At 40.4% G+C, this 13251-nt stretch overlaps 1 protein-coding gene across 4 annotated transcripts in view; it reads right to left on the bottom strand.

Moving 5' to 3' along the window:
- The window catches only part of fam172a (family with sequence similarity 172 member A), a 155787-nt gene extending 147380 nt beyond the window's left edge, over window positions 1–8407 (bottom strand). For 2 of the 4 annotated variants that reach the window (XM_039802845.1, XM_039802848.1), the window contains exons 1-4: window positions 8305–8407; window positions 7456–7596; window positions 6277–6378; window positions 2602–2702 (exon numbers count right to left, since the gene is read on the bottom strand). In XM_039802845.1, the coding sequence (XP_039658779.1) occupies window positions 2602–2702; window positions 6277–6378; window positions 7456–7561 (309 nt within the window). In that variant the 5' untranslated portion in view covers window positions 7562–7596; window positions 8305–8407. Of the gene's footprint in view, window positions 1–2601; window positions 2703–6276; window positions 6379–7455; window positions 7597–7713; window positions 7831–8304 lie in introns of those variants that run through there. The other 2 variants (XM_039802847.1, XM_039802849.1) reach the window with 2 other exon arrangements.
- Between the last annotated feature and the right edge of the window lie 4844 nt (window positions 8408–13251).

The raw sequence follows: 13251 nt of genomic DNA, 5'->3' as shown, positions 1-13251 counted from the left end.
TAGCAGAAGGCAGTATCAAGTAGATAATCGCAGCCCCGAGTTGTCATAAGTCATCCTCCCAATGATTTAGCTTTAATAGGTAACACTCCTTTAGGTTTTGTAGTTTGAGACAAGTAAAAGTTGCAAAAATAGCAACTAATCAGGGAGCAAGTGAAAAGAGTGTGTGCACTGTAGCAGGATGCAGCCATTAGTCCCCCAGAGGTACGGAAGGGAGGGAGAGAAAGGAATGTGAGTGAACATTAGGGGGCAATGATGATACCCTTCTATTCATACTTCTAAACACATGAGCCCATGTCCTTGTGCCATCTCACACAGCTCACAGGCAGAATCGTCTCAGGTGGCAGCTTGATAGAGGGCATTGGGGAATGTTGTGGAGTGGCGTTGGCCCATAATAGGCCTGTCTGCATAGAAGCTTATTCTACATTATATATATTTATTTTCATTCTATTTTATATTTATTATATTATATTCCTATTTAAAATTCTTCACTCATTTCTGTTTCATGTCTGCATCTTGGATTCTAATTTATTTGTTTTTCTTCTTTTATACATTTTGTAATAGCATTGTTGACTGAGAACAACAATTTCATTGCCAAAAACTGCTCCACTGTAATTGTTGTGCATATGACAAATAAATAAAGATTTGAGACAAAAATGTACCTTCATGGCATCTGACAAACTCTCTCATCCTGCTTGATGCAGATGAGAGAGGGTTGATAGAAGAAACTAGACACACAAACAATGGCATAGAGGGAAAAACTCAAGGACAAAAACATCTGCATGTATCGGCCAGACGGACGCAGAAACTCACACACAGAGGCTGACTAAGCAGCATAACCCACTTTTGGAACCAAAGGCATACAATTCAGTAGCCGTGTCTATTTATAATGGAGCATATTTCTTACCAGCAGAAACAGTGCATTTGTACTTGCAAAGCTGCATGAGAGAGGTACAATATTAATTTTCTTGAATCATCTGTGGCCTAAAAACAACAGACACATATTACTGCGTATTCGGGTATTGCTGCTTTCTTCACAGCCAGTTAATCTCCTGCAGCACAACTCATACAGTACAGTATCTGTTCTCATTACACACACAGTGATTGACACGGTTTCCTTTTTTTCTTTTCTAAAGAAGATGCTTCTGTCAATTTTTTAATCACAGGATGAATACAATTTGCATACACCCTGCTTGATGATTTGTTATTTTCTCCAAATGTTTGGCCCCCCTCCGATGCCTGAGTTCAGTTAGTTTAAATGTCTGTGTGTTCTTTCAGGGCTTCTGCTTGCATGCTACCAAATGTTTGTTTCTACAGCCTTTTAAGATGCTGGTGGATAGCGCCTGAGCAGGCAAAAGAAAAGAGGGGGGAAAAGCCTTCACAGAAGGCTGGCTCTCAAAGGAGCTCTTGCATACCTGCATTAGAAATAATAAAAAGACCCAGGTAATCCCACAAACGGGTCTATCACTTTGCTTTGAACTTCAAAGAATATACACAATTAAAAGCAACATAGCAGGGGATGCAAATAAAAAAAACTGATTACAAAAGAACATTTGTCTCATTATCTTAATGCATATTGCATGTGGTGGTACTGTGGGAGTGAATTAGAGGTTAACTTTAGGATGGTGTATGTTTGGATATATGGCGATGCAGTTGGACAAACACAAAAACTTCATAAGAGCATCAAGGAACTTAGAACAAATGTGTCAACAGGATATTAAAGCTGGTGGTATTTCGTGGCATAAAATCATTTAAATGAAGTTCCAAAAGTAGCTTTCTGTGCTGTCACATCACATTCACAACAGTCCTGCATTCGTCAGCAACGCAGCAACAAAATACCACCCACAGGAGCTTTTTCCGTCAAATCTAAACCAAAGGACGCAACGAGCACGGTTTTAAAGATGTCGTTAACGTTGTTGGTTACAGTATGTTTAGGGACCAAAACTACTTAGTTAAGTTTACAAAAAGATTGCGGTTTGGGTTAAAATCAGTACATCTGCAATATTACTTAACTTTCTGGTTTCGCATATGACATAGTTCGGTTTGTTCTGTAAAGTTAAAAAAAATTCCAGTTTACTTTTATTTTCAAACGAGACAACAACCCCGATCTCCTGGGTGAAAGTCCTGTGGTGGTCTGACCCGTCCACCAACCCAACCCACTTCACTAAGCAGAATTTGGCGCTCTTATACTTTGTCACCTTACCTCCTGCTTTGCTCTCGTAATAATTACAGAAGGCCACTAAAGTCTCATTTAAAAAGGTAAATAAGAGCTGTAATTGTTGCTTGAACAAACGACTTAAAGCGGCTTTTGGGACGATAGTCTCCTTTATAACTACAGTGGCTTGATTGCTCTTGGTCTGTGTAAAAATAGGTAGCAAAAATGATTGTCATATCAAAATTCCACAAAGCATGTTGTGTGATAAGGGCTGATGTGCCATTTCTGTTTAATCTCCAAAAAATCAACAACCACTGCAATATCTTGTAATGCCATGTTACAAAAACTGGCCAGGAAAGAAAATCCTAATAGACTCAGTAGCTGAGGCAAAGGTTTCCGAACATGGATGGCCTGAATAAAGCTTTAGAAAAAACATAATGTGATGTTACCTCTCCAAGAGCTTCATAGCGTTTCTGGTTCCAGCGGTGGAGATCCTCCCTGGCATTAAATACAAAGAGCTCTCCTGTTTTTATATGTCTGAGCTGGCCATCTGTGGGAGAAAGATAGAATGAAAGTGAAATGAAAACGTGAAAATGTGTGTGTGTGTGTGTGTGTGTGTGTGTGTGTGTGTTTGTGAGAGAGCAGTGGATGGATCACTACTTCTTAATGGGCACGCAAAAGTATCTCTATTTGCCAAATTATGCGAATTAAGCTTGACCCCTACTTTTTTATCAATTATTTTTATCCTCTCTTTTCCTCTAGTGGTCCTTTCGTTTCTTTACCCTCCCTTAACCACCCCCATCTGGCAGGTACAAGGCCTGTGGATACAGCAGTGCTCTTCCAGTCACGACTCCAACGGCCTTCTGGTTAGTCTGGCAGGCCAGCGCTGGACAGCTGGTATGGAAAAAATGGTCTCTCCCTCTTTTCATCCGTCTAAAAGCCTCTCCCCTTCCTCTTTAACTGTGTCAATCTCTCTCTCGCTCTCTCTCTCTCTCTCCTTCCTCGCTCACTCTGGCCACAGGCCACAGGTCTGTCCCTGTCTGTCCACCTGTAATCCCCAAGAGCAAAGACTAAAGGAGGTATGAAAAAAGGTTCTCAGGGTGTTTTTGTGAGAAAGGTGGCCTGGCATGCATTAGCCACAAAGACAACTGCTCTTTGCAATTCCTTTGAGGACGCTGTCTGGGCATCAGCCAATCACCCTAACCAGCAGAGCCTACGCACAACACACATACAGACACACACGTACCAGCAGTTCCAGCCAGAACGACCAGGTGTGGTCATACAGTACATACTAGACCTAAGTATGTGTGTGTCTATAAATTCTTGCAAGAGAGTAGTTGCGCCATTACAACACACACAAATTGACTGAGAAGAAACAGACTTTTTGGGACAATGTTTAAGTGATTTATTATAATTCAGGGAAAACAGAGGAGTTTTCAACACATCCAGGTTTTATTTGATATAAAACAGTCATAAGACAGGAAAATACTGTATAGAAATAGTGCTACTTTTTTCTTAATAAACAATTACCCTTGTGTGGCTGTGGAACCACTACGTTTATACCTTAGCAATGAGCCCATCGATCCTGTGGTTGACACTACAACACAATAAAACACTAAACAGTGTTAAATTTAATTTTGACCTTTATGACTGCAGAATTGGTAAGAGCTAAACCACTGAAAAGTACACATACTTAACCCAAATAGCCAGGGGGCTCTCATACTTTCTCAATTATTGCACGTGAAGAAACCCATCTGAGATATAAATAAATATAATATCTCTGCAGGATAAAAGAATGCATAAGTATTTTTTTTCATTTCCTTCTAAATTGCCATCATTTTCACCCCTCTATCAATGTGATGAATCTTACATTGCTAACACACTGAGTATTACAGTGCTTGCTTTCATGGTTAGTTGTTAGACAACATGTAATGCTGAATCCAGGTTTGTCATCATGTTGCATTAAAGAGCAGAAGAAGAGGTAGAGCAGGAGATGCGTGATAAGTTAGGATAAAGCAGTGTGCACAAAAAGTACCTTGAAGAAAATCAATTATGCATTCATGGAGGGGTGAGGAACTAAACACTACTGCCTAAGAGAAGGAAGAGAGGAGCTATAATGAAATCCTACTGTAAGAAGTGTGTGTCTTGGCACGAGGGAAGGAGTGTGTGTGTGTGTGTGTGTGTGTGTGTGTGTGTGTGTGTGTGTGTGTGTGTGTGTGTGTGTGTGTGTGTGTGTGTGTGTGTGTGTGTGTGTGTGTGTAAGCTAGGGGGTGATCAGCTCCATCGCCTCCCCAACACATCCTCTCAGAGGAATAACGTTTTCTCAACTTTTCTCCTCTTTTCTGTCATAATTAGCATTCTGTTCTCAATTTGGCCGCTTAATTAGGTGTACATAACCTTGGATTTCCAGTAATGGAAAACTGGAGGGCTAGCGAGATGAAGCCATCATCTTCAGTGATTAAGATACCTGCAAACTATTGTACACAGCCTCGTCTGTATTCACATCATTACATGGTCAAATTAACATTTTTGTTCCACCTGTCTCATGCAAAGGATGCCTTGGTGAAGCTATAGAAATGCCTGCGAGCCAGGGCTACTGTGAAATGCTATCCATCAAAAACAGGCCTGAGTGGAAATTGACAAGACATAAAGGTGTGTGTGTGTGTGTGTGTGTGTGTGTGTGTGTGTCTTTTTTGTGTGTGTGTGTGTGTGTGTGTGTGTGTGTGTGTGTGTAGGGGTGGGAGGGGGGGAGGGATTCAGTTGGGGATTTTGAGCAGGGCAGGGGCAGAAATAGAGAGATATAGAGAGAGGGAGAGAAAGAAGAACAGGGGGGTGAAGGAGAAGAGACAAAGTCTCTGAATGTGTTCATCCCTCCATGGGAGACTGAGCTGAGACTTGAGGGTGGGGTAGGGGGTTGTTGGCACAGTGGCTGGTGGGGGGCAAGTCTCCGTGTCTCTGTTCTTAGGCACAGCGAGGTTATGTAAATGCTCCGTCAGGCGGAGGGCAAGGCTGAGTAGGTTACTGACGGGCCGTAGAGTACACAACATGTCCCCCACTCAGCCAGCCAGACAGCCAGCAGAGACACTGACAGAGAACAGAGGGGGTAAGGGAGGGAGGGAGGGAGAGAGAGAGAGAGGGGGGCTACAGGGGAATACTAAGAGTCAAAACCACCACCCCCTTTCCAACTCTTCCTCCTACTCTCCACCTGGTTTAATTAAAGCGAGCCAAGAGAATTCTAAAGAGACTTTTACATCATCTGGACCCACACCACTCTGGGTCCAGCTCTGCTCTGAACTGTCACTATTGACACACACACACACACACACACACACACACACACACACACACACACACACACACACACACACACACACACACACACACACACACGTCCCAGGTGATAGCAGAGACAGTTATAGGTCATTTATTCAAAAACAGTGACATTACACTGAGCAGAACTGTAATTGCAGACTGTTTATGTTAAATGTTTAATAAGGGATTATGGTAATTTTGTTTTTATGTCAACTTCACAGCAGCTTTAGTATTAAAGTGAAAGCAACTAATGATGTAGGTCAATGTTTCTCAACCTGGGGTGTCGGGACCCATCCAGTGGTCACAAGATTAAACTGAAGGGTCACAAGATGATAAAAGAGGGAATAAAGGAAGGGGGAAAAAAATCATTGTTCTGCTACTCATTCAATCTAAATACGGGACAGTTTTAACTCTTCAGGTCACTAACAACTATTCAAATGAAACAATCTAAGATGTTTCAAGAGGGAAAATCACTCTTTGGTGGACATTTTCATGCTGTGATGAGGGACTCCTTCATTTTAAGGGGTCACAAGCCAAAAAGTTTGGGAGCCACAGCTATGGACAACATGCTATGTATGTATTGAGAACAACGCCATTTCTTTAGGTTAGGTTTCCTGCAGTTTTTATCTAGACCTCATGTGGTATGACAATCCAGTCTAACTTTCTATTTAGCTGAGCTGAAGTATTATGCTTAAACTGTCAGCAGTGTTGTTCCATTAACTTAGAGTTCATGGGATTGGTGTTTTTGTTTTTGTTTTGTCTTGTTAAAGCAGAAGGCATTGTGTGCTTTGAAGACTAAATTATGTACTTACATTCATTAAAGGCATATTCAAACTCCTCCAGTGTTTTGGGGAAAGTGAAAGGAGGTTCATCTTTCTTCATCAGTTCATCTAAGTCTATTCTTGACAGCAAATCTGAGGAGAAAGAGAAAAGATAAGATCAAAGGTGAGCAAAAATGAGTCACAACAGACACTGCTGCTTTCCTTCGAAGAATGTCAAATGCCATAATCGCAATCACAGCGTCATAACCTGATAATATCTAGCAACATCGCCTACATTACAATTTGATAATGTTGCCTTATTGTGTTAAGCTACCAAGCAACAGCTACGCCAAAGTCCTCCCTACTCCCTTAAACTGAAAAGCTTTTCACCATTCTTAAGTAGCATAGCAGGTGGAAAAGCAGATATTCCCTTCAAATAATAACCGCAGCAAAAATGTCTAGTAACATTTTTCTGCAAAATTCTATCAGTCAAGTAAAAAAAAAAAAGTGGGGGGAGGAGAAAAATCACATAAACACACACATTGATCTGCTAAAATGGTGGGTAAATATGTTTGACTCATGGTTAAGTGGAACATGATTTCCTGTCCTATGTCCCCCTTCTTGGGGCCAGCTAACTGTGAAGTAAAACTTTCAGTTCATTGGATAAAATATATATACTTTTTTTTTTAGAGTCAGATAGCCCACATACATTTTAAAGGCATACAATCACAAATCAGCGTGATATGAATTGCACATTCCTTTATAACAATATGAGACAAAATTAGGGATTCTGCCACATTTATTCAATTGTGACTTGTGCACAATATTTTGGGATTTCCCAAACTGTATAATCATTTTAACTCTAGTATGGTGTAACAGGAACTATACCTTCTGTTCTGTAGTTTTCAAGATCGTGCAAACGAGTAGGCTGGACACGATCAATGATATAAGACTACAGTCCATGTGAATTTGTGTGCCAAGGTATCAGACAAGTCAGACATGTTGGTGGGCTTGCCTTCAGGTCAAGATAGGAGAAAAACTTAACTTGGGTGAAAGCAGCAGACTAAAAAAACTGAAAAATAAATCAATGTTGAAATTCTAAATAAGGTCCCTCACAGCAAAGTCTATGTGGCAATGTAGGTTTTTAACCTAACTTTATTTTATGTCCTTTTTATGTACTTTTCTCCTCTTTCAGTGAAGTCACTTTTCAGAGTATCACTTCATGTATACCTTTGAGTGCAGTGGTTTTCTCTCTGTCCTCCTGGCCAGCTATCTGGGCCATAGTGATCCACAATATGTACAGGGCTGGTGTGGCAGCGCAAAGATGAGAGAGCATGGGTCCTCCCCTCCCAAAGGTCAATCAGATGCATCCTGTCAAATGTGGGAAGAATAAGAACTAGAACTCACCAATGATGGAGCACATGCACTGTGCTATATACTCATACTGTTCTATACTTCAGTCAGAGAATGAGCCCATTCTTTATTTACCAGACTATGAAGGTAATTGCCTCAAAGCTTGCTGCACCTGAAAGGTGGCAGTGAGCCAACACAATATAACACTGTCGAATAGTACACTCCTGTACAGGCTACAAGCTTATAGCTTACTGAATAAAACGGAGCCGTGATAATTCACACTGCAATAACACACTGGATAAACAACTAACTACAACTATTTGTCAACATTATTGCTATGAAACACGTTAAGTGTTGCTGGTACGCCAGCAGCCGTGTGTATTCGCCCAACTTTGCACACGTGCAACTAAATTAATTATGCAAACACAGCAACGTTATTTTTCGCTTTAAAACCACGCTGCAGGCAGTACAAAAACATTCATTTTCACACGCTTAGCTACCTCAGACTGCTCTGTCATTCTCTCAAAAAACAGTCAACATCTGTTTAATGTTTTCGTTCTCTTACAAACAACTTCCCCGGGATGTGTGCTGCAGTCGCTCTACGTGAAGCCACTGCGAGCAGGTACAGTAGGACATTAGTGTGCTTTTATTTCACAGTCAACACATTTTGGAGAGGAACAGCTGTTTACAGTAGATGCATGCATGCTTTTTGTTCGACTCACGCACCATCAGTAGCTATACGCGACTGTCCAGTTGCTTCTGCTTCCTCGAAATTTCTTAAACAGGAAGGACTCTGAGCAGTGCAGAGCACGGAGAGCGTGAAGCTTCCGGGTTACCGGGGCAACAGACTGGAAGAGATATTTAAAGAGACAGTAGCACAGCAGCAGCGTCAATGTATACAGATGTTCTTTCTTGTGTGTGATTTTTACCACTCGGCTTTTTTTCTACTATGTAAAGTTTAATTGTGGAGTCCTACAAAGTGCATTTGTTCTTTACTTGAAATTATCCATTTATGTCACTTTATATTTGTACTCAATTGCATTTCAGCGCGGGGAATGTACTTTTTAGTCCACTACATTTATTTTACAGCTACTGCATAGTTATCAGGGGCTGACTTGGGGGTGGATTCAGGGGCTCCAGCCCAGGGGTTGATGTATAGACTATGTATGTGAAGCCAAACCATCTTGATCGCCCCCTGGTGGCTGGCTGCGATACAGTTCATAAATCAGGCCCCCACGAATATGGAGTTAATTTTGTTTCTTTATAACGCAAGCAAAAGATAAGTTTTGTTCCAGTGGCCATTTGCATTATTACAACAAAAAAATCCCCCTGTGGCCCAAAAATCTTCCCCATACGTGTAGGCCACCATTGTAAAATAAGCATACGTGAAACTGTTGGCAGGACACCTTGAACTGCAAACAACATCAATTATGACTCTTTCTATTCTAAATATTTAATCGTTAGATTTTTTTATATTTGACAAACTTCCCTCTTGTCGAGAAAAGCGATTTAAAAACCTGTGACACCACCACAATGTAAAGTCTATGGGCCGAGCAGGAACTCGCGTGGCGGGGCCATCTGGAGAAACACTACTCTTCAGTGGGCCACATATCGCAGAGTAAACCTGGAAGCTTAGAAACCTTTTTGGCCTATGTGCCACGCGAACAACTCCATTAAACTGGATAGGTCCCATTTTGGGATCCCGTATCCAGTTATTATTAGACATCAATGTCATACATTATATGTGAGCAGATGGGACATCGGCCAAACTAAAAAAATCAAAGTCAAATAAATGTTTTCCAAAGATGGTTTCTGTCATTTTAGGTAGTTCTTATCACATTTATGTTTCTTCAAGTTTTCATTTTTTTGATAAGTTTGTTTTTTTGTAATTTGATATGAAAACGGTGTGAAACGTCATGACTGACAGCATGGATTGACTCACTATTGGTCAGTCAAGTGTACTGTATGACTGGAACTTTAACTCAGAGGTTCCACTACCTGATCACTACTACTACCCAGACTCTGACAAAATTACAAAATGGCAGCGCCATGGATGTATAATAATAACTGGATACAGCGTTTAGGACGGGGCCCCATTCATTCTTATGAGAGTTGCTCTGTGGCTCATGAAGCCAAAAATGTTCAACTGCTGTATATAACGTTACCCAGATGATTGGCACTGCTTCCGTTCTGTGCGGCCCATTGACCAGGTGCTCTAAAGACCTCCTCTGGCCGAGCCAGCTACATCCTGGTTTAGCTCTCTGCTAACGTGACTGGGGAATGATTTAATCGCGTGGCTCTTTGAGACTTTCCAAATGTTATCGGAAAAAATTAATGAAATCGAAAGGGAAACCTGGGGTTGTGACGCTCAAAAAACTGTATCCATGGATTAACAGACATGTCTTTCGCTGTGCAAGGCTATGGGAAAAAGTCTTTTTGGGCCCTATGGCACGTGATGGACACGAAAGTTGTAATTCCACTGTTTGGCCGCTATATCAAATTGGCATCAAAACCTAGCCCACTTCCTAGGGGCTTGGGCAGTGCCCATTTCCGGGATATTTTGGCTTCACTTTTGTACAGTGGGAGGAAGTGGAGATGCGTCGTCCATCTTTATTTACAGTCTATATTCCAGCCCTGAATGTTTTACCAAATGCCCCCCATCTTTTAGGTTTTTAAAGAAATGTAATTTAATTAAATAAATGTTCTGCTGTTGGCCTTATATTCAATTCAGAGTATTGAAGACCACATTTACTCTGCATTGTTGGAGATGCTTAATTTGCAGTTAGCGCAACCCAGATAATTATAAGATGGATTCATATACACACATATACCTGATCCATAGTAAACGAGAGCTTGTGCACGAGAGGTAGGAAGCTTTAAGCATATACAATTATTACTCATTCCAGATGCCCAACAATTACCACTGTAATTGAGAAGTTACCAATGTTTGTTTGAGGTTTTTTTAAGTAAAGAAAGATAACGAATGATGAACAATATGTGAGTTTGAATTCCACAAAAAAGCGCCTCTTTATCTGAATATTTGCAGATAAAACTTAATTTTGAACAACCAAAAAAACATTTTGAATCCGGGACTTAAACTTTAAATGTTGTATTATTTTTACTTAAGTAAAGGATCTGAATACTTCCTTCACTCCGGATAAGTTTGTATGAGAACTCTCTCATATGTTATTAAAGAGGATTGGGGCCTAGAAAATGAAAAGGAGAACAAAAGGTTTTTGGGATATTTTGAAAAACTGAATAATGTCATTATTTTAAGATGAAGATTAAAGTGAGGGTTACTGGACTCATACAGGTGGAGACTCCAATGCCCTCTGATTTTGCATTAGGCTGTCTGGTTGACTCCATACACGTGTATATATATTGTGTTGCATAAGAAGAACTACATGATGCACTGATTACGTTAAATTATGTTTAATTCCAGCATCATTCTAATATTGTATAAAGTAAGAATACTATAAATATATCAATATGTGATAAAGTCTAATACCTATGTGTCAACACCGTTAGAAGTGGAGTTGCGGGTAGTGCATGTGCGAGTGGCTGTGATGGGATAGTGGGAGTACAACATTATAGACATGGCGCTCATTTATCATGATAGTGTATGGTAAATGTCAGGGCTTTACGTCAGGATAGACAAACACAAGATTCTCTCTTACTTGGGCCTGTGTTGTACCTTGGTGGCTTGCATGGCAACTAAATTAAATTGATATAAATCCCTCAAATAGGGTAAATATACACGGCCCTTTGTTTTAACATAATGATAGTAATTAGATCAGGCTGGCAGGAGGATTGATTTTCCACCTCTGGCACAAGGACATCAGTTGCCTCTCAGGAGAAGCTGTTGGGGTGGAAGTGTTCCGGACTGTTCTCAGGAAAACTGTCAGAGTGAAACGGATTAGAGCAAGCTAAAGGGAAAGAAAAAACATGATTTGATTGGTTTCAGTGTTGAAACTAGACCTGCCAGACTTACTGATAGGGTGCCTTACCAAACACCACCTGCCACACCCTGTTCACCTGCAACTGCACTTTATGACATGTGCTTTTATGATTCACAGAAACAGCCTACTGGTTAAACTAAAGCTGGATGCCCTACTTCCGGACGGCCTCTAGAAGTTGCAGCTCTTTCTCAGGGGAGCTGAGCTACCCTGTTTCCTCAAGCAGAGCGCTGGAAATGTGACGAGGGGAGACCCAAATAAGAAACAGGGATGACATATAGTGGCGTTGGTACCCCTGAGTTTGAATAGATAAAGGAGATGCTTCTCGCTCACTCAATACTCAAGGCAGCACCTTAGAACCTTGATGTGCTTTTAAAATGAATTGATGTAACTTTAAGGCAGAGATTTTCAGGTTACTATGTCACGAGAGCTCGCATTAATTCCTTGTTGTATAAAAAGACATTTTACAGGATATACAGTAAATAAATTGCTGCTAAATCTGTGCTACATTTTACTGTTAAATTTAGTGGCAATCATATGACCATATTGTGGCTGCCCATGTACAGAGTATTACCATGAGTTTGGAAAAGTAGCATCATCCTTGATGCGTGTATGTGATATAGTAGATTAATAATTACTTTGTTGGATCATTTTAAATCCGGTGACAAATGCATTACGACTTGTTTGTAACTTCGAGGCCAAATAATAAGTAATCGGAACCTGACATGGAAATGAAGTGAAACCAGGGCGCTCCGGCAGGAGGATTGTCTTCCTGTAATGCTACAATGTTGGCTCACTACTTACTGACAAAAAGCTTGTTTTACTCAATGGGTGAACATACAAATAAAACCAACATGTTTCTGCTGCTGTGAGAGTTTGCTGTGGATAATGCACTAATATACTGAGGGTAATCAATTGAAATGGAAATCCGAGGAGTCAAACTGCTGTGACTGTTTATCCTGCATGAATATGTCATGATGAGCTCCAGGATTCTAAAAAATGTTTATGTAGGTTTGATAATCCCCGAATGAATACTGTGGAATGAAATATTCAATGTATTCTTTGTGATGAATCATTCTTTGTAATGATTTGTTGTGAATTATACTGCCAGCCTTTCTGACAGTTGTCTTCTGAACCCAATGGAAATACGAATGTGTAACCCTACAGGTACTTACTCTAGGAGGGATGGCAAGGGTGAGAGAAAGAGATCAAAGCATTTCTTTCACAGAACAAGAACAGTTTGGCTAGCCAAATGCTTTTTTTTTTTTCTGCAACACCAAAATGAAACGGTTTAATTGATATTTCAAATACAGAACATTTACAAAGACTTACTCTTGTTGCCTTTTAGCCTTTGTTCAGAGTCACAGGCAGAAATCTGTTGCTGAAAATTTTGTTGTCTATTGTATTCTCTAAGTGGTTTGGCGATCGCAGTCTTGCTTCATTTGCATTAAAAATCTAGTTAAGGAAAGGAACATCTCTCTCTGGAGCAGAAAATGTTGTCCCTCTGTCTCAAAGGAATTGGACAGTGTGTGCAGTAGCCTTTGTGAGCTGAAATTGTATTCTTATTGATGAAAAAAGTATGATTTGTGTTGTGAACATCAGATGTAACACGAAAGAACATCTGATGTATGTATTTAAAAATGTAATGCTAACTCCATAGTCATAAATCATCATAAATTAGGGATTGTACAGCGATCGCACACAATGTCCAAGCATG

This window comes from Perca fluviatilis, chromosome 6 (genome assembly GCF_010015445.1).
Source record: "Perca fluviatilis chromosome 6, GENO_Pfluv_1.0, whole genome shotgun sequence".
Taxonomy (NCBI): domain Eukaryota; kingdom Metazoa; phylum Chordata; class Actinopteri; order Perciformes; family Percidae; genus Perca; species Perca fluviatilis.
This window is presented reverse-complemented; position numbering and strand designations above follow the sequence as displayed.